The following is a 25429-nucleotide window of genomic DNA, read 5'->3' as shown; positions in this document are numbered from 1 at the left end:
TCCGTGGCACCTGATCCCCCCTCTTGGTGTTTTGGTGGTCCGTGTTTTCTTTTCTCCTATTTTATATTGTTTGATGGACTTTTGAGCTTGAATACTGTTAGCTATATCTTCATACATTTCTTGGTAAGATAGGTGTGTAATGGAATTTTTCGTGACGTAATGCGATAACACGTGTAATTAAACTTTCACTCGTCTGAATTAATAAAATGTCCGCAATAAGAATAAAATCATGCAAAAACCTTCCCCAAATAAGATCCTGTTCTTTGTTTTATATTTCATTTTGCTTTGTATTGCATAATTTGATCACAAAATAAAATTACTTTAAAATGCAGAATATAACACGTCAACTGTTCAATTTTACCTCTTTTTACCTCGAAGCTGTATACATTAGATTCCAGCCATGATTTATTACAACATGAAAACGAGGTCAGTGGTCTCTCTGGCGATCAAACTCTTAATTGGAGTCTTAATATGTAAAGGTAAGATTTTTATGTATACAATTATTTGGATATCTACTGATTAATATTTTGATAATTGTTTTAATTTAGCCTATAATCTGATTTTAACAGAAAAATTAAAGTAAAAGGAAACGTGACATGTGCCACTTCTATTTATTTAAGCTTGAGTGATTGTCATGTACGTACCATAAAGAAACGTCAGACAGTGTGCTAAATATTTTTTCTTCACTATGGTTTCCCTTTTATTTATGAAGAAGAGCCGTTGGTTATGTCAACTTTTAATGAATCTCGTTATTACATGTAACTGGACAGTAATAGAAATCATGAAAACACTGCGAAGAAAATAAATCAGTGTAAATTATCTTTTCTTCTTCTTTTTTTATATACAAATTGTAGATAAAAATGGACTGTCAATATGTATACATACAAAATTAGACGTCGGACTTTTTTGAAAATTAAAATAATTCTCTTGTCCCACCCCACCCGGATCCAATAAAATCTTTAAAATCTAGTGGGTTGTGCTTTTTATTATTTGAGATTAAAAAATGTTGAAATTTGTAAGTATCAATGATTTTTACCAATCAAAGAAATAAATGATTTGTGTATAAAGAGGTCCTCGTTGTTTAAAATTTTAAAAACACAAGATAATCTAATAATTTATTATCCCCCTCCCTCATTAAATACATTGTAAAATCTGAAAGAAAAAAAAATCCAGGAAGATTTTAACTACGACTCTAAAAAGTAGCAGCAATTTAAGAATCAGCGACGTAACAATATGAGATATCCTTGCTATGAAACTAAGTGGTTTAAATATGAACAAGGTTTTCAAAAACTAGATTCCTAATTTGTTATTCAAGGTTTATGAGAATTTTAATTCTAGGCTAGAGGTGCTCAAAAATATTTTTTAGAGCAATATTTTATAAAAGACCAGAACCTACACATGTATCAAATTTAATAATTTTCAAAAAGTTTCAGGGGCAATAACTCATTAAAGGGTTCACCGAATGTTTCAATGAATAGATTAAAGAGTATCCTAAATATTTAAAGACAGGACTTCTAGGTCAATGGTCATGCAAAAATAAGAAAATTCGTAATTCTTATGACTAATCTTTATATATATTTGCCATTATTTGGTGTTTAATTTCGTGAAACTGTATGGATTAAAAGTTGATAATAAGTTTTGAAGAGATACATGTACTGAATTCCTTTTTTCACAAATACATGTATAGTTCTCGGGTCTCTCTTTAATTACTCAAAAGGAGTAAATCGGGAACATATTCAAACTCGGCCGTGATTTTGTAGGAATTCATTGTACCAACTGGAACTATATTGCAAAGGAATCTCTTCAAAAAGCTCTAAAATTAAAACCAAACATGGGGATTGCAAAAAATGTCATCGTGTTTGTCGGGGATGGTATGGGATTGTCCACTATCAATGCTGCTAGAATTTACAAAGGACAGAAACAAGGCAATCCAGGAGAAGAAACGATTCTGGAATTCGAAAAATTTCCTCATGTGGCTCTGTCTAAAGTAAGTTTATCTCTTTATTTTGTTTTATGTGAATAAATGTGATATCTGAGGTCAAATTTTCTAGTAACTGTGTGTGGGGTTTTTTTTGTTTGTTTGTTTGTTTTGTTGTTTTTGTTTTTTTGTTTTTTTTTAAACGCAATGGAGATAGAGGGTAATTTTAAGTTGTCGAAGAAAAATGCTAAATAGTGCTAATATCCATTCTATATCAATTGTAGGTATACGGCTCAGACAGGCAAGTACCCGAGTCTGCACAGACGGCTACAGCCTTGTTTGGCGGGGAGAAGACAAACTTTAACCTTGTAGGATTGAAGGATTCGGTGGCCACCTCAGATTGCTTCGCTCAGAAAACGCAGGGGGAGGCTGCAGAAGTTACATCTATCATAAGACACGCCATAAAGCAAGGTATATTCACTGATGAAAACATGATAATGATATATTCATGAAATGTGAACAAGAATCATCCTACTAACAATGCAAATGGGAGTAGAGCAAACAGGATACCCTTCCACCTGAAACTTGGGTGGGATCACGTGTCATGGATGATATATATTTCCCGTCGACCGATCACGCATGCTGTAAGCTCTTTGTATGATACCATATATATATATTCAACCAATGCCATTTTATCAACAAGATATATAGAGAAATTGCTAAATATTGACAATGATTAAAAATGCTCACAAATTTGAAGAATCAGCTTATTTCCCATTAGTCTGCCTCGGTTCTTGAAAATAACTATAGGAGACATGAACACTGTAAACAATGGATAATGGTGAATTATGTATTGCTAAATTAACAAGAGAAGATGACAGTCAGAAAAGGTCATCAGTTTATCATAAAACATGATTGTTAGGGTGCAATCGGAGTCTTAACAAATAAAACAAATATATACAAAACATAAATGTCATGCTCTGCAGTGTCTTTTCCTTTAAGTTCAGTGGGATATATATACAGATTTAACGTAGGAATATCAATTACTTTTAAATTAGTATATTGATAAAACGTCGTTGGATACCCTTGTGTCGAATTGAAGGCAGCAGTAAGATATTTCTTTTTTTTTATTTAATTTTCAGTTTATTTTCCCAATAGGAATACAAAATCTGGTCAGCTGATAAACCATTTTTACTGCCAATTGGAATGGCTAAAGTCATTTTTCATTTTGCTGACTTTTAAAGGTACTTGGACACAGATTTGAAGTTAATATTTTCTCATTTTTTCTGTATAATATCACGAATTATATATTTTAATAGCATTTCACACAAAAATTACTTAAAAATCTTATTTCGTTTAAAAGTTATTAAAACTTTAAATTTTTTGGCGGGTTTGATTGACACATCCTTGCACTTTCACAAATTTTAACTTTATTCTTAATCCTTAGGAAAAGTGGCAATTTTGATGTGTTTTAATGAGAAATATTAAAACTTTTATCAAGAAAAATAATTTTATTCAGAGTAGAAATGTTAGAAAGCAAAACACCTTCACAAGTATCGTCATTCCGAACTAAGAGGTGCGTGCAGAATTTAGCAAATCGAGCACACTCGTGTTATGTACACAGTTTTTGTAAACAGGGCTCGAGTTCTGTTATTGTTTATATTTAGAATTCACCGGGTGCGTTCAATCGTCACAGTCTGCTTACCACAACTGCACGGACTGACAATATATTGTGTGTTTGTTTTGCTTTCGAACGTGTCTACTCTGAATTTTCTGGATTATAGTATTAATATTTTTCATTTATACAAAACGAGATTGCCACTTTTCCTAAGGATTAAGAATAAAATTAAATTTGTGAGAGTGCAACGATATGTCAATCAAACCCGCCGAAAAATTTGAAATTTCAATATCTTTTAAACGAAATAAGATTTTTAATTAATTTTTGTGTGAAATGCTATTAAAATATATAAGTCGTAATATTATAGAGAAAATATTAACTTCAAATCTGTGTCCAAGTACCTTTAAATACGAGGGCTGTTCAATAAATAATGTCCTCGGTGCTCAGAAAGAAGCAAACGACGCCTTTTAATGATTTAGTCTTCATGATTTTATTTATTAATCTCTTTTAATTCAAACACATGTCTGTAACATTTTTTATCCAATTTCTGGTTGTTTTTAGAATTCATTTTTGGGTATAACCCTTAGTATACTGGAAAATGGCAGACCCAGTGATTTTCCGGACTTGTTTTTTCCTTCTGAAAGGTGTTTTTTTTAAGTTTGGAAATAGAAACAAGTCAAAAGGTCAAAGATCTGGCAAATATTGTTAATTTGAAAAAATATTAACTTTCTGTTTATCTCGAAAACACCTTTACTCTTCAGGGCATGCGGGATTGGACGCTGTCATGAAGAAATTCAATGTAGTGGATTCCTGATTCTGGGTCCTTGCTCAAATAAACCTATCGATCTTTTTGCAAAAAAATTGCTTTCTAGACTCCACCAGATATTAAACTGTCTCCCCGAATACGAATTTGAACAACACTACCACTAATATTCAAGAAAATTGCATATAAGTTTGTCTTTGTGCTCTTGCATACCTTTGCTTTTGTCAGACACTCGCAGTTTTATCAAGTACATCTTATGGTAAATTTTGTTTTGATAATTTTAAGCAATAGCTTCATGTTCCAAAATCTGTTTAAATATAAAACAAACGTGAATAACTACAAATACTGTTATTTTAAAATAATTGTTAAGACTTTCGTACACGCTGTCGTTTTCACTCATTTTTCAAAATATAGGGTGACCTTTGAGTACCAATCTTTTTTACTGTCAAACGTTTCTTAAAACAGTGTAAATTACTCCCGATATGATGTCTATTAAATTTGCTATGTGTCTTAAAGTCAATCATACATCATCAAATATTATTTGTTGAAAGGCAAACAATACATAAGTTGTTATAATTTTTGTTGGCAAGGAGGGTACCCATTTTTGATGCCCATTATATAATTTTTTAATCATTGAAATTCAACTGCTCATTTGTCTATAAAACAGGCATCGGTTGCTGTAAATGACACATATTTCAGTGAATATTTATTTGGGATTTTTAACAAGTTTTACAGCAGCTTTAATGTAGCCTTTATTTTCACTCTAGTTTACTGATTCTTTACCATTCATTTATAATGCAGTGTCTCGAAAAGCCCTTGTTTCCCAGCTTCTCACGATGAAACTATGTGATGAAAAGTGGTCACATAAACTGTAATAAATTCAGTAAAGATTCAATAATGAGAGAAAGTCAAGATTAATGTCATATGATATCTGTATTGTATGTCATACAGTTCAGGACATTATTTATTGAACAGCCCTCATATAAATTGGGTTGTAAAGAACAAGTTTCCTTTTTTTTTAAGATTTTATTTATTTAGACTCAGGGCAGAGATGGCATTAGTATTAATTTTAAATTTATTCAAAACATCACGACCTATCAAAATATCGTAATTTAATATAGAGTCCGGCTTGCCATGAAGGGCTTATACGGTTTATACCATAATTATCTAAACGTCAGTTCTCTCAAGGGGAAATTGCTGTTAATGCAAAGGTTAATATTCAAATAAATTTTAAGTTCAAAGTGCAAATTGGAAAATTTCTAGACATGTATACAGCAATAAAGAAAATAGCTAGCGGACTTGATTTTGTTTGTGCTCGCCTATAAATCAGTGCCTTTGCGTCTTTTAACATGTCTTAGAGACTGTTAGGGCTTAATAACCCTTGTATCCAGGTCCACGAACTTTTTGATCACCCGTCGTTTTTAAATACATGTGTATACATACCAGTTTTTATGTGTAGAGTTAGACTGGAATTTTTAACAAGTTTATCGAGAATAATAAAAAAGTATGAAGGTTTTTCCATTGTGATTGATGAATCTGTAGTCCGTGTGATGTCAAAAATCATGGTCTTTCATTTAGGTCATATGTACATAAATGTTGAAAATGCTAGAATTCCTAAATTATCCATAAGATTTTGAGATTTTTTTTGTATCTACGTCTAAATAATTCCACTTCTCTAACATCTGAATAGACAAAAAGAAATAGAAAAGGAGGTTGCGTTTGCCACCTGTTTAATCAAAATAATAATACGTTTATAGATCAAAGAATTTCATCAGCATTGTCTTATTTCTGCAACATACTCCACTTTGCCTCCAAATAAGTCCCAAGAAGATGTTGTCTATTGGTTCTAATGTTATTCTACCGCACACTTCTCTGCAGGTAAATCTACAGGTGTGGTTACAACTACGAGGATCACACATGCTACACCTGCAGCAACATACGCCCACGCGGCACATCGCGACTGGGAGTCGGACGCAGACATTAACTCCACATTGTATGGCGACTGCAAAGACATTGCGCTGCAACTAATCAACGAAAATCATGACATACAGGTTTGCTTCATTAAAGACATTAATTTTGCGCTTTATACACATCATCAATTAACGGTTTCTTCTATCCGTTAGCTACTGTGATATAAGTTGATGTTTCAGAGATTCAACAACCTCGATGAAGTCAGCATTTTGTATAATCTATGGTCCTTATAATGGCATTGTTAGCAATGGAATATATATGGAGATAACGAACAGTATCCAAGCTCAAATGTTCATTAAACAATGCAAAATTGGAGCAGAGCAAACACAGACCTTCGTCAGGTGGGATCAGGTACCATAGGGGAGTGAGCATCCCCTGCTGACCGGTCACACACGCCGTGTACACCTTGTCATGTCGGGAAATAACGGGAAAATTCAACTCCAATTCAGTGTGTATATAATTATATAACAATTACTAAGTAGTATGAAAAACATCAGTCACCATATATATTATGATAAATTGTATTTGCTATGACAAGGTCATTATATCGACCAATGCACTTATTAATAGTGACTTTTAACGAAACTGCTGATATTCTGATTTCATGCAGTAACCTCTTTGTAGAAATTGTTCATACATACAGCATGCTCTCATGTATCGAATAAACTGAGAGATACATACCCGTATACAGGTGACGAAAGTATATTGCTGTATAAGTACGATTGTAAAGTTAAAGGCATCGTGTTTATCATAAAGCTTCGTTGTTAGATTACCATTAATGTCTTTTTCAAGTGAAATATCGAAACAGATTTGTCAGATGCGCAATTCCATTCAACTCGCAATCTTTTTATAGGTAGTTCTCGGAGGGGGTCGAAGAGCTTTCTTACCCGTCACCGAACCCGATCCTGAAACCAATGCAAACGGAGTTAATAAGCGGCTAGATGGCCGTAATCTTGTTGAGACTTGGGAAACAATTCAACGGGGGAAGAACAAAAACTACAAATATGTCTGGAAAAAGCAAGACTTTGACGCCATTGACGAGAATAGTATTGACTACTTGTTGGGTAAATATAAGGTTTATAATGATGATCTTGATTATTAACACTGTAATTAAAATTGTATCTAGTTAACACTACATGTATTATTCTTTTTATTAATTTTGTGATTACATCCAACTTAAAGGTCTTTTTAATCCTGTCCACATGGAATATGAAATAGAGCGAGACAATAGTAGTGACGGGGAACCTTCTCTCACAGAAATGACGACAAAAGCGATTAAAATTTTGCAACGGAACAAGGAAGGATATGTGCTCGTAGTAGAAGGTAAAATATCATTATTCACTCGGTCATATTTCAAAGAACATTAATAACATTTCTTCTTTATTTTAATTACTTTTTCAGGTGGTCGAATAGACCACGCCCATCATGATAACAAAGCCAAGAAAGCATTAGAAGAGGCTGTTCAGTTTAATGAAGCAATAAAAGAGGCGGTTTCTTTAACCAATGAAAAGGAAACTCTCATCATCGTCACAGCTGACCACTCCCATCCGTTTTCTCTGACTGGTTACACAATTAGAGGAAATGATATTTTAGGTATAATTTGATTTTTTTTATCTGTTATGTCATGCACAATTGCTTTCATATAGATAAACAAGTCATCTGAGTTTTTCGGGGGACCTTTTTCGATTAATTTCATTTATTTTCGTGTGTCTAATTATTTTTTTTTTCGTATACATTGACCTTTTCAGAATACACACTGAATCCGTTAGAAGACAAAAGTCATATACAGGTGATAGTTGCCTATTATAGCATGAAGAGGGAAGTTGACCTTACTGACCATAGAAGTGGACCATGGAAGATCTTAATCCCATTATCAACTTTCCTTATTTATGAAATAATATTTCACTATCAACTGCATATGATGTTTATGCCACCTTTCTTATGTTCAAGAGTTTGCTCTGAGTACATTCATTCTTGAAACCTAACCTAACCTACTCGCACTTTAGTTGATGTTAAAGATATTTCAACATTTTAATACCTTTATTAGCAAATATGAATTCAATGTTCAGAAATTTCCGTCGCATCCCTCTCATGCTTTGAAAAAAGGATTTAGTACGGAAATAAGAAGGAAAACTATTTTTTCAAAACTTTTAACATATACAGATTAAAACAATTGCCGAATGCATTACAAGAGTGTTATAATCATCAGGCCATGAACAATTATACATTCGTGCATTTTTTACCTCTCTCTTTTGTGACTTGTGGGAAAAATTTTCATTATTTCATTGAAATTGTTCAAGGCAAGGGAGATAACTTTCTCTAATTTTCGTACTAGTTTCCAAAGAGTCAGACAATTTTTTTTTATAGCAATAAAAAAAAGGTCTCTTTAATTTCATTAGAAATAAAATTTGATTTGTATAGCTTGCAGCATTACAATTTGTAATTATTCTTTTCCTCCCTCTAAGAAGTTTAGTGACTGATAAAGTTTACGTTATGGTCTCTTTTTGATTTTTCAAAAGAATTATACAGCTTATATGTAGAAAAGTTTTATGGAGGAACTTTTTTAAAAAGCTCACAGATGATATCTCTCTTATAATTTATCTTCTCATTTACTAATTAAAAGAGTAGACAATTTTTTTATAGAAAAACGGCCCAGGTTATGGAAATTATGGTCTCTTTTTGATTTTCAAAAATCTTTTATGGACAGGATATGATCATCTCTGAACAGGTAACTCTTTCTCTCTCTCTCTCTCTCTCTCTCTCTCTCTCTCTCTCTCTCTCTCGTTAAAATATAATGTTATAAGGACTAACCAAAGGTACATATTTCAGATGAGAAAGACTACCTACAACAGTCTGCTGTACCGCTATCGTACGACACACACAGCGGAGAGGATGTGGGGATATTTGCTCAAGGTCCAATGTCACATTTATTTCATGGCGTCCAGGAGCAGAATTATGTCGCCCACGTGGTCCAGTATGCCGCGTGTTTGGGTGACTATTCTGATAACTGTGACAAAGAGTCCAGAGGTCTTATAAGTGGATCAACAAAACCTTTCTTCAGCCTGTTTGCCATTATATGTTGCATTCTTTCATTGATATAATTTCATAATAATCACATTATAATCACAATGTTTTCTGTTTAGACTGTGATTTTTAATTCTTGAAATCAATCGATGTTGTTTTATAGTCAAGTCAGCTTGAAAATAATACGTTCACTTATTTGTTTATCATTGTTTTTGACTAAACCATATAGTGTATTTGTTTTTTCTTGTGCCCATGAAAGTATTGAAGATTTCATGATCCTGATTTTACTTGTCTTGCAAGCATACATTGTATTTTTACATTCAACATAATACTAATGTTTCAATTAAATATATATATTTTTTAAAATTATAAGTACATTGTCTTTTTTATATCAGCTCTTTATTTGATTTTTTATGCAAAATGATACGAGAAATAATTTGATAACTTCAGTCAATCGCATATTTAGTTTTACAACTGCCAAAACGGCAATCAGATCTTTGAATGCAGTTCGCAATTCAAAAGTGAACTGCATTCTGGAACGTAGTTTGCAATTCTAAATTTTAACATAAGTCAAGGGGTCTTTTAAGCCAAAATTCCTGCAATAATCACTCTTTAACGGACAAAATGGTGTTTCGACCAACTTAAAAGGTTTATTGTAAAGTTATAAATGCTAAATTTTATTTGTAAAATACAAATTTGAAAATTTTAGACATGTATACGTTAGAAAAAAAAATAAAAATTTAAATGTCACATTTTCCAGGAAATTGTTCTCTCCTATTGGTCAATTCTTTTGTAATTGTGAATACATCCTTATTTACACATTCATTGCTCGGACGAACCAATTCAAACTAGCTAGGTACACGAGAAGGTAAGATATAATGTTTTAAAATTAAATATATTTTTAGATATCAAATATACTATTTTTTAATAAAATTTTCTTATGGGAAATGTTTTAAAAGGAACTAATTGTTTGCACTGCCTAACATTTCAAAGACATTTTTATAAATAAATTTATATAACATTTTGTTATACAAATATGCCAATGAAGTTTTCTGATTGATAACACCCCAATCTTTAATATTCAAACTATTCGAGATATTTTCAACTTTATAATTATACACATTATCATACAATTATGGACATGCATTTACATAAGGTACTTGTACCTTTAAAAAACGTACATGTACTGTAAACCAACTTTTATTCTCGTGCGAGAATTTTTTCGAGGTTCGCGAGAGCCTCGTCATCGCGAATATTTCTTGTCGCGAACCGGTGTCTATTAACAATATAGATCTAAAAAAAAAAGTCTTCATCGCGAAAATTAATAGTTGCGAACTAGTTTGTTCCTGAAAAATCTCGAAATAAAGTCGTCGCGAATAAGAGTTGGTTTACAGAATGTAATTACTGATAATTTTTCAAATCAACGATCACTACCAAGGATTATGGGCTCAAGTACAATATAAGACGAAAATAGTTCCAATTTTTTTTCTCGTAAAAATATATATTTTTTTGCATATTTATTTATATTCATAAATGTACAAAACAAGATAAATTAGCATATTTTGCATATTAATTAAAGGTAAATATTAATGAATATTTGGGGAAATATTGTCAACCAATTGTGATAGAAAATGGATCACAAATGTACAAAACAAAATATCGATCTTGCATATGAATTAATTTAAAAGACCATTTGTTCATAAAAATGCAACTATGTTTGCTTAACAGATCGACAGGTTTGGATTGTCAAATGGAGATGTACACATCTAACTGTTATCAGACATTGCGCATATGAAATGAGAATAAAAACTACACTTATAGGTATTCAATGTACATGTATCCTTTGATATTAGTGAAACCCCCACCCCATTAGATGATACTTGTAGTGATGTAACTAAATAAATATACATTGAATTATTTTTAAAAAATCAGTAATCCTGTCGACCTGTCAAATTGTAATTCTTAAGTAAATAAAAAGTCTGTGTTGTTATTTTAGATGTATTCTTGGTTTTTATTATACTAAATTATTTTAATCAGAGTGCTTGTTAATATTCATTAAAAAATAATTTGCATTTATTGTTTTGTACATATATTTATATTAGAATATAATTGATATAATTATACAGGAATATTTATGATTTTTAAAAAATATTATAATAATAAACCGATTTACTGCAGATTATGTGGATGGGCCTATTTTCGTCCTATTTTGTACTTGATTAGACATCAAATGCGTTAGAAACTGTTTCAAAAACATTAGGCATTATAAAAGTATCGAGCTCACAAAGATTTTCTGATTTATAGAAGTCTATATTATACAGAGATAAAGTAATAAATTTCAAAACTATATCGCGTATGTCCTTAAGAACGTGTATTTATTTGTTTATATGCCACTCTGGAAATTCATAATTACTGGAAAAACAAATTTCAAAAAAAAAAAAATGTTAATTATTATAACTGCTAGCCGGAAATGATTATGGATTATTAAGTTTAATGTGCGTTGTAATAAATGTAAAGTACATAGAACAATTTTATATATACACTGAATAAAATAACTAGTTAAAGTCACTAAGAAGACTAGTAAAGAAGAAGGTATGGTTTCCATGTAAATTTTGCCCTGTGATTTTCTAAAAAATGAAACTGGTGTAAAAGTTGAAAACTCATGTTTTTTAAATAATTGAAATTCAACGCAGAAAAATAATACAAATCATTTCTCTCACATGTGCTTTTAAATGCTAATTATGAAGTCATAAACATGTGCATTTTCCCGTATTTTGTTAAAAAATTGCAGAAGACACCAATTTTCAATGGAATTTTCTTATAGATAACATTGTCCACAGGCATCGCCCACAAAGATCTTGAGATATGTGATTTGTTTTGAATTTTGCACAAAATATCAAAAAACTAACGTGGGCGACGGCTGTGGACACTGTTTTCAAAAGGAAAATAACCCTTCAAATGTGCCATTTTGAGACTTTCTCTGTTGAAAATAGAGATTTACTTCACATTAATGACGTCATATTTGCAGAATGGTAAACCTTCATGCCATATTCTTTCCTGATTTATCAGAGTCAATTATTTAACTAATATTTAAGCCAGTTTCAAAACTTTTTGATGCCATTACATTTTTAGGGCACAATAAAGCTAAAACCATACCTTCTTCTTTACTGTCCATACAAAATCACTACCTTTAAAAGTAGTTTTACTAGGTATTGGGTGGATTTAGTAGATAAGATTAGTAAATCTAGAATTTAAAAGTAACTTTCACTATGTATCTAATTATCTATAGGACCCTTCTCCACTTCTAACTATCTTAGCCAGTAAATTGAAAGTTTACTAATCACGACAAACGCTTTTCGAGGCACACTACTTAAATTAACCTGTTATTTCTTTCAGTGTATAAGGGGAAAATATTTTCTATATTTTCCCGAATTTTTTTTCCTTTAACAAATCAATAAAATCATTTATCATTTACAAATTTTTTTTATGAAATCATGCATAAGAGATTCAGCAGTTCATACTGTCAGTGGGTCAAAACACCAAAAATAATGAAAAATGAGTGAAAAAGTTGTTTCATAACATTGAAAAGCTGTTTTAAAAAATTAAAAAAAAATCCATCCCCTGAAACATGCGTTTTCAATTTCCACATCTTTTCCTTCCATTTAATTTTATGAAACACAATGTAAATGGCAACATATGTAATTCTTTTAATCATTTTAACTGGCACATTTACACCATACTCTTTTTCTGTCAATAATGCGTAAATTGCAATCCATCAAGACTTCCTGTATCTTAACCCCTGTGTCACATTGATCATGCCTTTTTTTTTTAAACTATAATTTCCAAATATTTAATCTTTTTAAATATATCTTAATTCGCTCATTTTGAAAGAAAATTTATCTTTCTGCAAAGTAAATTAAAACAGATGCAAAAAATGACAGTATATGTATCAAAACATGTTCTCTGCATTTGATATGTTGCGTTGGATACTATGGGTTATATGTAGTTTAAATTGGACAAAATGTACCTCGTTCTATGCTTACATTGCATGTTATATGTACTAAGCTTTATTCAAATTGATATGTTACAAATCCATTCGACTTAATGATAATAACAATGTGCAAATTTATTATATGGTTCTTATACATATCCCGGTCTGTGTATTCTTTTAAAGTCATCTTATAAATGGAATCCATCTGAATTTTTCAATTGTTCTGGGACATCAATATTATATATTGCATTGCTCTTAACAAATGACAAAAAATATTTTTTTTTTTTAAAAAAGAAGAAGATTGAATCATCAATGATATTAGTGATGCAGTGGTTAGAGTGTTTGCTTTAGAGTCACGGAGTAAGGAGTTGATCCTTACATCGCTGATTCGAATCCCATTGTATGACGTTGAGACCGGTCCTTCGGATGAGAGCGTATAAATCGAGGTTCCTTGTCGCAGTAGGTCCTGGTACGAAAAAGATCCTTCACTGCGCAATGACCGTAAGTGCCGAGTTTAGGACAAAATATACCTTTCCAACGGCAAGTGGTGGCGAAAGGGACGTTAAATAACATATACAAACAAACAAACAAAATGTTCTCACCATCTCTATGATCCTATGATTGCATCATAGATTTTCATTATTTTAAGTGAAAAGTTTCCTCCATTCTGTCAAGTCTATGACATTGTCAACATCTCTTTGATGAGGAAAAGACAAGTCCAAAATTGATTTCTTTTTACCAGTATTAAATGTCGCAGTTCTAGCAGACTTACATTGTTATTTGATGAATGAGTTCTGTCAATGGATAACAGTGCAAGTCTTAAGGGTTGCGACAGGTAAATACTGGTAAGAAGAAATAGTTGTCACAATTCTTAATAAATCCTGTTTTGCAGACATATGCATTAATTATGATACTGATATGCAAATACAGATCTTTAATATTTATATTTCAATAAGGATGGCAATCGATTACAGAATTGCAAATGATTAACCGAAAAACGTTCCGACCGATTGATAAGTTAATTTCGACTTGACCTTTTTAAACTCAACTCAAATTAGCTCGACAATAAAGATGCCATGAAGTAATATTATGTTTATTATTTGATCTGAACTCCATTATGTTGTATTTCAATTTTAATAGACAAAAAGGAATTATAAGGGAGCTCAGGAAACATATCTGATATTTCTATTTTATTTTTAAAATTACATATATATCCATAATGTTTCATAATGTGTTTCTCGAAACACTGTAGATTTCTTGGAAGCTGGATAAAATCTAATATAATATTCGGCAAATGAGGGTAATTTTAAAAGCAAAGCCAGTGAAAGTATTTTTTTTCTGATTGGTCCTAAGTGCATCTTAGTACCAGTTGTAACGTACTGCGATAATAGTACTAGCTGTACCATCTCGCAACCAAATAATCAGGTGAATAAGACAGGAAATGAAGATTTAAACTAAAAATTGCCTTTCTCTCATCAGATACCCTATTTTTTTTTCTTTGATTTAGACTGGATAAAAATAGACAAAAATCATAATTATTATGACTTATAGGAATGGCACGTAAACAGTTCAATATAATTTAATCCCCCTTTTCCCTTTGCCGATTTCATTAGATTTTGGACCTTATATCTGACAACATGAAGACTAAGTCATATCTGTCTCTGGCAGCAATTGTATTCCTTATTGCAATCCAGCTGATTTTTGGTAAGTATTATGTGAATAATAACTAATATTAATTACTTTTGTTGAAAAAGAGCTGCGATGGATTGTATTGTTCTGCAGCCTACCTTAAAGAATGCCAAAGCAAAATTAAATTGCATGCATAGATCTTTCAGACATTTCTATTACGTTATGGTTTTAGCATCGAAAGGCCGATAAAAAAAAATCTTGTTTTATATAATTTTTTTTGGGAGGGGGGGGGCATTTTTTCATGGAAGAAATGTTTTATTTGCAAATAAATTGGTTTAAAGTTTGGAAAAAAAATTGCATGCTGTGAAGGAATGCATCATATGAATACTAGTATCTAATAAAATGTGTAAAGAAATGCCAGGTAAAAAAAATTAAAATGTCTTCCATCCTTTCTTTTTTATGTCATCATTAACAGCAAATGTTACACCATAAAGCACTTTATTTGCATATCATTTTCCCCCCCTTTTTCTGTAAAAAAATGCAAAAGAAATCTTATAAAAATAATTAAGGGCTAATTTTGGTCATTTAATAATGAAACTTTGGTGTAAAAGAGATGTCTTAAAGATCTATAAAATAAAATTCTGGTGCAGCATTCCTCCTAAGTCAATTTTAAAAAGTAGATATATTTTAATGAAATCTTATATTTAAAGATATTCTTAGTAATCTTTTTTTTTTAAATTGAGTCCCCTTCTCTTATCGGCAACTCCTCTTATACTAATTAATGAAATTAAATGAGACTTTCACAGAATGTTTGTAACATTGTGACCTCTTGTTTTAATTTTTGATCGGACACATATTTTGGTTTTCCATTGCAAAACATGCACACTACAATTCTTTTTCTAATACATTTGTATTGAAGGATATCCATCTTTTATTCCACCTATACCACTGAATAAAAATTTAATGAGAAATTCAATGGACTTTACCATTATAAACATATCTGAGGCGGCGTATCATTTTGTGAGCTGAGTGCTCACAGTACCTTAGTTTCACAATGAAATAATTACTAAAGATAACAAACGGTAATCAAACTGATAAATGAATGCCAAAGTCTTTGTTGCTTTTTTCGGAGGTTGGGGGATATCATAAATATAGACCCTTATAAACAAAAGCGTATACCGTGTTTACATATGAAAGAAAGCATTGCCATTACAAAATGAAAAAAAACTTTGTTGACCAATTGAAAACAACAGTCAAAACCAAAACTTTATTTTAAAAAAATAATATAGAGACTCATTAACTAAATATTAAAAAGTTTTTTGATCAAAGGGGCGTCAAGAGTGCATTGAAATGTCTCCAAAGAATGCATTTAAGTATCATCATATTATGTAGTATGAGCGAGTATAGGAAAAAATCAGCATAAAAGCTAGTAAATACAAATATCAGACCATTACTCGAATATTAAAGCAGTTGGGACATTCCATAAAATTCTATAAAGACAAAAAGTCTCTCTACCCAAATCCTCAACAAAAATAAAAATTGAAAATTAAATTTTGTAAATTTGACGAAGAAATGTTGGTAAGTGTACAGAAAAAAATGTTAATAAAAGTGCAGATTTTAATTGCTTTTGTAGGGATACGTTGTACCAACTGGAACAAAATTGCAAGGGATTCGCTTAAAAAAGCTTTAAAATTAAAACCAAACACAAAGATTGCAAAAAATGTCATCGTATTTGTCGGAGATGGCATGGGTTTTTCCACCACCAATGCTGCTAGAATATACAAAGGACAGAAACAAGGCAATCCAGGAGAAGAAACAATTCTGGAATTCGAAAAATTTCCCTATGTGGCTCTGTCTAAAGTAAGTTATCCTTCACCTTTATGTAAATGATAAATGGAGATAATAAACATAAATAAAGATCAAAAGTACACATACAAATCAGAAGGTCAGGAAAGTTAACACAGACCTCTGAAACATCAGATTTGTGATCATATGCCGTGAGGTACGAAGTATCCCCTGTCAAACCCGCCATGTGCTCCTTGACATGATCAGGAAAACAAAAAACCCTTATACAATAATAGCCCATCAATTGGTATAAAAATGCCGATTAGCACTCAACTTGATAATACATGTAGATTGTATTTGTTGATAAGGTCATTGTATCGACCATAAAACTTGCAAAGTTTTAACTTTAAACCAGACTGTTACTGTCGAAATTACCTTCTTGTTTTCTATTTTCGTACTGTGTTATTTTCAACACTGGACATAACGGAGATAGATGGTCAATATTTGGAATGGTTTTCATTGAATTGAGTATATTGAGTTTTATTTTTTCTCTATCAATTGTAGGTGTACGGCACAGACAGGCAAGTACCCGAGTCTGCACAGACGGCTACAGCCTTGTTTGGCGGGGAGAAGACAAACTTTAACCTTGTAGGATTGAAGGATTCCGTGGCCACCTCAGATTGCTTTGCACAGAAAATGCAGGGGGAGGCTGCAGAAGTGACTTCTATCATAAGGCACGCCATAGAGCAAGGTATAAACAAACAATGACTATTTCTTCAATATTGTCATGTTCAAAGTACAGCGACCTCCTTCTTGCCTTGACCTGAAAATCACTAATTAATTCCACCGCACACTTCTCTGCAGGTAAATCTACAGGTGTGGTTTCAACTGCGAGGATCACACACGCTACACCTGCAGCAACATACGCCCACGCGGCAAATCGCAACTGGGAATCGGATGCAGACATTAACTCCACCTTTAAGGGTGTCTGCAAAGACATTGCACTGCAACTAATCCAAGAAAACCATGATATACAGGTATGGTGGATTTAAAATTGATTATTCTTTTTAAGGAAGAGGTTTTGCAGCTAGTGGAGCTACATTTATTTCAAAATGAAAGTGCAACAAAACAATTACTAAGTATTTTTCAAAAACAGTTTATGCTTGTAATAGTAATCCTTTTGCATTTTGAGTAATTCAAGTGTAAAGAAGGATAAAATTTGAAATTAGCTGATGTATTTTAATATGGAGAGTGTGCCCTTAATCTTCAAAGACAATGAAGTGATGATAAAGAAAATTACTTTTGCTTTCTCAGATGGACGAAATACGTTCATATGAAGTTTTTTTTTTCTTCTCTATCATGGGCTCACATAATGTTCAGAATACTTTATTTTAAATTATGAGATACAATGCAGATTACAATTTATTCTATTTATGTCAAATGCTAGGTCTGTTGAACAAAACAAATCTACCTTGACATCAAGATACAGTGTAGAGAGGGTCCCTAAAGATTGTGACTGTATTTAAAAATGTTATTTGTTCTCTTTTTTACCCAAATATGGGGAGAATATTTACGACTCAATAATTATTGAAATCGTGCGTAAAGCGAATTTTAAGATCGCTAATCGTTTTCTTGCTTTAAGGTACTCACCAACTAGGTTATACTGATTTAACTGTACTATTTACATATATGTGCAACGTCTTTTCAGGTGGTTCTTGGAGGGGGACGAAGAGCTTTCCTCCCGGTTACCGAACCCGATCCTGAAACTAATGCATTGGGTGTGAATGAGCGGTTGGATGGCCGTAATCTTCCTGAGACATGGGAAGCAATTCAACAAGGAAAGAACAAAAACTACAAATATGTCTGGAGAAAGCAAGATTTCGACGCCGTGGACGAAAATAATATTGACTTTTTGCTTGGTAAATAAAGAGCTCAATTAAATGATGTTGATTATTTATTGTGTACATGTAATTAGAGACATGAATTACATAGCATTTGTTCTTACCAGAGTTGTATAATACATTGAACTTGCAGGTCTTTTCAATCCTGCTCACATGGAATATGAACTCGAGCGAGACACTACCGGTAACGGAGAACCGTCTCTCAAGGAAATGACGTCAAAAGCTATAAAAATTTTGCGACGGAACAAGAAAGGATTTGTGCTGGTTGTAGAGGGTAAATTATAGCTATTATTCCTTTCTGCAAAAGTCTTAATTACCTTTTCTGATAAATTTAATTTTTTTTACTTACGTTTAATATCATGAATAGAATTCATATTTTAAATTGAGATATTAAAAGGTAATGTTTATGTTAATGATGCAGGATTGCCTCTGAAAAAGAATCGAAAACTTTTTTTGTAATAAATTTTATTGCATTCACATCTCCTCAGGTGGTCGGATAGACCACGCCCATCATGATAACAAGGCCAAGAAAGCATTAGAAGAGGCTGTACAGTTTGATGAGGCAATAAAAGAGGCGGTTTCTTTGACCAATCAGAAGAAAACTCTCATTGTCGTCACAGCTGACCACTCCCATCCGTTTTCTCTGACTGGTTATACTGGTAGAGGAAATGATATTTTAGGTATGAAAAAATCCTCTATGATTTGCATTTTGTTATATTGTTAGTATACGCATTGAGATGACAATTCTGTTCGTTGTTCGTAAACTCTTCACATTGTTCACTCTTCCAGAGCAACAAGAACTAATGTAATAATGGTTATTCTTGCTACTAAGTACCTATAAATAATGAGAATTATTTTCTCTTTTTTGTTTCTGGGTTTCTGAGTGAGCTATAAAAAGAATTATTTAAAAATCTTCTGTTTAAGAACAAATACATGTAAGGCTAATACAAAATATAACAATTCAATTTTCAGACACTTAGTCATTTGTGCAGAATCTGATTTATTCAAAGCAAGCCCCTTAGACAGGGACAGCATATCATAGAAAATCGAGTATTTTTAATTTTACATGAAAAAAACCCTTTCCCCCATAATATAGGTTCTATTTGCTTTTTAAAATGAATTTTACTTTATCTTTACAATTTTTTCTTTTGTCGTAATTTTTTCTGTACTTGTGCACAAACTTTAAAGATATTCCAAATTTATCACAAATTAAAATCTATAGGAACCTAAATGTAATAAGAAAATATCCTTTTCTTGAGTATTTATTACAAGACATACTAATAATAATACTAATATTAATTTATATTTGATCTTATTTAGAGCAGGAAAGAATTTGCTTAAAACTATTATACCCCCATTTATTTCCTGGAACAATGTTTTACATTGAAATATGTGAACATTACATATTGAGAAAAAAAGTAGTCAAGCTCCCAAACACGGACATCTAATTCATTTGAGGATGGATCAGGTCCAGTGAAGGAGTGAGCATCCTTTTTCGACCGGTCACATCCGCCGTGTGTTCCTTGTCATGATCGGGAAATATGTAAAAGTCCGAAGACAACTCTTTGTTTAAATAAAGGCCTAACAATTAATATGAAAAAGGCAATATCTGACTTAATGATAGATTGTATTTCCTGACAAGGCCATTGTATCGACCGTAGAGCATGCAAAGAGATGACTTTAAACAAGTCTTCTGATACACTTCTTTCATCAACTTGTTTGTCAAAGCTTATCTTGTTTTATAATTTTTCGAACGAAAGCATGCTTGAGTATTGAATCAGCTGAGTGATATAAACCTCTTATGTAGGTGATAGGGGTATATTGCTACGTAAGTAAGGGAAATTGAAGTCATCACTTTTTTTTCATAAAGCTTTGTTTTTAGGTCGCCATTAACATCTTTTCCCAGTTAAATGTCCTAATATGAAAGAGATTTGTCAGACTCTGTGCTTTTTATAAACCCACTTGAAAAGTGGGAAGGTATATAGTGACTTGGGTGTCCTTCCTTCCGTCTGTCTGCACGACCGTCCGTCCGTCCGTCCGTCTATTACGCTTTGGGGTACCCAACTCTTATCCGCAAATCCTCCTATACCACTCAACAAAATTTAATGAGACTTTCACAGAATTTTTGTTACATAGTGCCATTATGTACCTCTTATTTTATTTTTTGATCGGACACACATTTCGAGTTTACCATAGGGAAACATTGACCTGCCTTTCTCTTTATAATATTTAAGAGTACCCATTTCTTATCCGCAAATCCTCCTATACCACTGAATAAAAATTAATGATGCTTTCACAGAGTCTTTGTTACATAATGCACTTATGCACCTTGTTTTACTTTTTGATCTAACACTTATTTGTTTCCCAGAGGAAAACATGCACTTTGCAATTGTAAACATATGTGAGGAACTGTATCATTTAGTGAGCTGATTGCTCATAGTATCTCTTGTTTATAATTATTTCAAGTTCACTGGGATATATCGAGTCGAAGTATGAATAAAAGTAACCGTTTCTATTGTTAATTGAGAATATGTCGTCGATATATCTAAATTTTGTGTTGAAAGCCACAACAAGTGTTTTCTTCTCATATATAAGTATTTCAATAAATTCTACTTAATATAAATACAAATTAGTAGGTCTTTGAATAGTGCACTTTTGCAATAAGCAATGCTTTTACAGTTGGGACCAAATTTTTTTTTTCCTAAATGTTCCTTGGAATTTTTAAATATTCACCTCAGATTTACACCAATTAAAGCAATATGAGCTGCAACTTTGATGTCAGAATTGTTTGTTGTAAAATTGTAAATAACTATTTCAATGAGAGAAAAAATAACGTTAATAAACGTCTGTCGTTCATATTTGCGATGGAAGAACTGTTTCTAAGCTTCGTTTGAATCAAAATTACATTATTGTCGTCCTGTACAATAATGATTTCTTATGTAATTCTGTATATTGGATTCTGCTTTATTTTAGTCAAATTGATCATAAAGGTTTAAGTTAAATACAAATTTATCATTTTAACACATTTTAAGAGCAAAATATTTTTTTAAAATGCAGCTCATATTGCTTTAAGAAATATTATTTTAAATCATATATAACAATTGTGTTATAAATTATTGTATGTAAGTGTCCCATGACAAACAAAGCTAAACGGTGTCAAATTACCAAAATATCCTTTTGAAGTACTGAATGTTATCAGTAGATATCTTTACATTGTTGATTAAGATTAAGAATTTTCTCTCAATTTGAAAATAATTGATAACTTAAAAAAAGCACCTGTTCAATCTTTCTATTTAAGGCTTAGTAGATGAGGAAGGTATTAAAGCTGAACCCACTACAGATGGTCTGCCTTATACATCACTGTTATATGGGAATGGTCCTGGTTATACAAGCCCTCGACAAGATCTTACAGGAGTCAATACAGGTCCTCTCTCTCTCTCTCTCTCTCTCTCTCTCTCTCTCTTTCAAAATATAATGTTGTAAGAACCAAACATACCTTTCAAAAAAGCATGGAAGGAAGATAAATTTTAATATCATTGATTTCAGATGATAAAGACTTCAAGCAACAGTCTGCTGTACCGCAAGAGTTCGACACACACAGTGGAGAGGATGTCGGGATACATGCTCAGGGTCCAATGTCACATTTATTTCATGGCGTGCAGGAGCAGCATTATGTCGCCCACGTGGTCCAGTATGCCGCGTGTTTGGGTTACTATTCTAACAAATGTAACAAACGTTCTAGAGGCTAAAATGTTTCGTTCAAAACCAAAATATTTTCAGATTTTCAGTTGATAGAACAGAATCATGACAAAAGTAAGTGTCCGAATTTGTTCGGAGAAAATATTTTTGGGGAATAAAGAATTCTATGATTTTACTAAATTTGGTCTTTTAATTGAATAAGACGGTATTCACAAAAATGTTTAATTACATACGTGTTTACAAATTTACTTTCTTCAGTGTAGTTTAATTAAGGTTTTGCAAATATGTTGTCGATACTCCTCGAGAAATAACGGAATATCCGTCATCAATTCAGTGTATAAATAATGGACTAACAATTAGTATGAAAAACGTCAGTCAGCATTTGACACAATGATAAATTGTATTTACTGACAAGGTCATTGTATCGACCATAGAACTTACGAAATGATGCCTTTAAACGAGACTGCTGAAATTCTTGTTTCATCAACTTGTTTGTCATAAATTTACCTCGTTTTAGAAATTGCTCATACGTAGAGCATGCTCTTGCGTATTGAATCAACTTAGATATATTAACTCCGTATGCAGGTGATGAAGGTATATTGCTGCATAAGTAAGGGAAGTTGACGATAGAAAAGTTAAAGTCATCACGTTTATTATAGAGCTTGGTTGTAAGATTACCATTAACGTCTTTTTCAAGTAAAATATCCAAGTATAAAACAGATGTGTCAGACTCTGTGGTATCTTTTGTCTCAAGTTCACCAGGATATATCGATCGACATAAGAATGGAAATCACCACTGTTAATTGACGTCGTCGATATGTCTAAATGTTGGGTTGAAGGCCACAGCAAGTATTTTCTTCTTTTCATGCAGAAGATTTTGCACAAATTCTGCTTCATATGAATACAAAAATAGGTCTGCTAATAACCGAGCGCAATTGGTAACCATGGGAATTCCAATAGATTGTTGAAAGACCTGGTCTCCAAAAACCACATAGATATTGTCAATCAGAAACTGAAGCATCTTTTTGATGTCAACTTCAGAGTACTTGTGTGTGCAATCAGAATGTTTTTTAACATAAAAATTTTGCAAATGACCAAGTAAGTAAAGTACATGATAAAAATTATACATTAAGAGGTAGAATATCTCAAATATAGCAGTTTAAAGGAAGTGAGTTCAAATGATTTAGGTAAATTATTATAAGTAACCACCAAACATATAGCAAAAGATATTTGTATAATATAATTCAGATTTGATTGAATTGACTATAAAATGGTTCTGATTATTAAATCCTGTTCAGACAATTCAATTAATTAAAATCAATTAAGGAATAATTTCCTTGGAAAGTTCTCTCTTTTATCAGAGGGACATTACACCTTAATATCAATTTCAGAATAATTGTGTGTACAATCAGAATTTAATCTTGTTTATCAAAATAATTTTGCAAGTGAACAATAACAAACTCGAAAAAAATAATTGGCTGACTTTTAAAAATCAAGAAAATATGTGAATGAAAAATTTTATTCAGGGATTAAAAGGATCCCCGCTGCAGTTTCCGTAGTGAACAATGTGCAGTGAGCGATGTGTACACCTTGCTTTCTCAAACTCGCACCTGTAAAAACCATCATTAGTACAAAATTTTTCAACTGATTTTCTTCAATGCTGTTTATGTGAATGAATATACTACATGTTGTACATATTAGAGTTATAAGATTTATTTTGTTTATGATATCCAAGTATATACAATGCACATGGACTGAACAGCAGGTAAAAGAGGCCTGCATTAGTAAGATACGCTAATGAAAAGAGGCATTTTGTTTAGTATGCGTATATTCGTAAATAAGAATATGACGCTAATTCCTGTTTAACAAGGGCATCTTTTGAAATAAAAAATCTAAATATATACAATATATGTGAGTGATATTGGAAAAATATTTTGGTTTTTGTTAAGAGTCTGAACATTTTAAAATCTTTCAGGTTTTTTTTTAACATGAATGGTTTCTTTTAAAATAATAATTGTACTATTTACAAAACTTACGGGTTTTCGTATGTCATTGTGTTATTGCCACACACAGGGTTCGGCCCTCCATCACAGGGTTTGAACGCTAAATTTAAACAGAAGAAATCCAGGACAGCCTCGCTTCCTTGTAGTATGGGCGCCAGAGTGCTGGGCAGGGGACGGATGGTGGATGCACCGCCAGGGGGCGTTGTAGTGGTTGGGCATGCGGAGTGCGAGGCAAGGTGGATATTTTTGTCTTCGCAATGAGCTTTGGAGAAATCACACCTATAAAGCAACTTATGATGCAATAAGTGATGTATAACAACATCTATTAGTTTAAGCTATGAAACAGTTATACTAGTGTGTTTTTATTGAGTAAATTTTGTACTGAGTTTTTATTCCACATTTTTTAATGAATTTAAGACATTTATACATTAGTTGAACTGGAAATTTTACTATGAATCATTATACTCTCTTATAAAAAAAAAAGTAGGCAATATTACTTCAATCAATTTTATAGATAAATCATTCGATTTCTTATCAAATCTCTTTTGATTTTAACATATTTTTATTGTATGCATCAAAAAGGATCGGAAAAGAGGTAAGGATTATATATACATGTGTAGCTTAAATATGTTCTCTTCTGGCATGACAAGTCAAGATCCTGACGTAGACAATGAAAAATACTTGTATATGATATAATTATAATAAAATACTAGTTATCAAAAATAAAGAGTAACAATCAAGTATCACCCTACCTGTTTCTGTAGGTGACTACATTAGAGCCACATATTGGGTCATTACCATACTTATAACAATCCTCTCTAAGGATACTGGAACATGTGTTAAAATTGAAGAACTGAGCACTGCACACTGTATAAACAAATAGAAACAAATCACAATCATTTGTCATTTTTCCATATGTATATAATTCTTGCTTTCAAGTAATCATATCTTTGAATAATTATAAACAATAAACGGGAAAACTCCCACTTAAATGTATACAAACCTGAAAAAAGTAAAATCGGTGCCAGAAACTTCAAAAGAGCCATATTGAAGACAAACTATATTACTTAACAGACCAGAGGAAGGAAAGAAAGATAAGACCCACGTGTGTCACGAAAAGTGGATCA

At 31.9% G+C, this 25429-nt stretch overlaps 2 protein-coding genes across 7 annotated transcripts; one reads left to right on the top strand and one right to left on the bottom strand.

Moving 5' to 3' along the window:
- The first annotated feature begins 370 nt into the window (after positions 1–370).
- On the top strand, positions 371–22479 carry LOC134281175 (alkaline phosphatase, tissue-nonspecific isozyme-like). 6 transcript variants are annotated; one of them, XM_062763680.1, is made up of 9 exons: positions 371–479; positions 16548–16774; positions 17264–17450; positions 17564–17736; positions 18408–18618; positions 18734–18874; positions 19089–19280; positions 21899–22024; positions 22147–22479. In XM_062763680.1, exons 1-9 carry the CDS (start codon positions 401–403, stop codon positions 22347–22349), a joined length of 1539 nt encoding a protein of 512 aa, XP_062619664.1. In that variant the 5' UTR covers positions 371–400; the 3' UTR covers positions 22350–22479. The 6 variants fall into 6 exon arrangements, with proteins under 6 accessions (XP_062619664.1, XP_062619656.1, XP_062619638.1 ...); XM_062763672.1 differs by lacking the exons at positions 16548–16774; positions 17264–17450; positions 17564–17736 and adding exons at positions 1761–1987; positions 2203–2389; positions 6178–6350; XM_062763654.1 differs by lacking the exons at positions 16548–16774; positions 17264–17450; positions 17564–17736; positions 18408–18618 and adding exons at positions 1761–1987; positions 2203–2389; positions 6178–6350; positions 7124–7334.
- Positions 22480–23802: 1323 nt separating this feature from the next.
- LOC134280495 (agrin-like) lies at positions 23803–25401 on the bottom strand. Its single transcript, XM_062762907.1, has 4 exons — positions 25306–25401; positions 25055–25169; positions 24336–24581; positions 23803–23909 (listed from the first exon to the last, which is right to left on the bottom strand). The coding sequence occupies exons 1-4, from the start codon at positions 25346–25348 to the stop codon at positions 23822–23824; spliced, it is 492 nt and encodes a 163-aa protein (XP_062618891.1). The 5' UTR covers positions 25349–25401; the 3' UTR covers positions 23803–23821.
- Positions 25402–25429: the final 28 nt, after the last annotated feature.

Source organism: Saccostrea cucullata, unplaced genomic scaffold (assembly GCF_032062105.1).
Source record: "Saccostrea cucullata isolate Sc308-1 unplaced genomic scaffold, CSIRO_AGI_Scuc_v1 ctg105, whole genome shotgun sequence".
Lineage (NCBI taxonomy): Eukaryota > Metazoa > Mollusca > Bivalvia > Ostreida > Ostreidae > Saccostrea > Saccostrea cuccullata.
Note: the sequence above shows the minus strand (reverse complement) of the source record. Positions and strands in the feature narration are given on the sequence as shown.

Bases quoted from the DNA above. Each gene is read 5' to 3' on its own strand.
- LOC134281175 (XM_062763680.1), top strand. From the start codon at position 401: ATGATTTATTACAACATGAAAACGAGGTCAGTGGTCTCTCTGGCGATC. The intron at 16,775-17,263 runs GTAAGTTATCCT...TATCAATTGTAG, and splicing joins CCTATGTGGCTCTGTCTAAA to GTGTACGGCACAGACAGGCA. The intron at 17,451-17,563 runs GTATAAACAAAC...ACTTCTCTGCAG, and splicing joins AAGGCACGCCATAGAGCAAG to GTAAATCTACAGGTGTGGTT.
- LOC134280495 (XM_062762907.1), bottom strand. From the start codon at position 25,348: ATGGCTCTTTTGAAGTTTCTGGCACCGATTTTACTTTTTTCAG. The intron at 24,582-25,054 runs GTAGGGTGATAC...GTTGCTTTATAG, and splicing joins GTAGTCACCTACAGAAACAG to GTGTGATTTCTCCAAAGCTC. The intron at 23,910-24,335 runs GTAAGTTTTGTA...TGGTTTTTACAG, and splicing joins ACAATGACATACGAAAACCC to GTGCGAGTTTGAGAAAGCAA.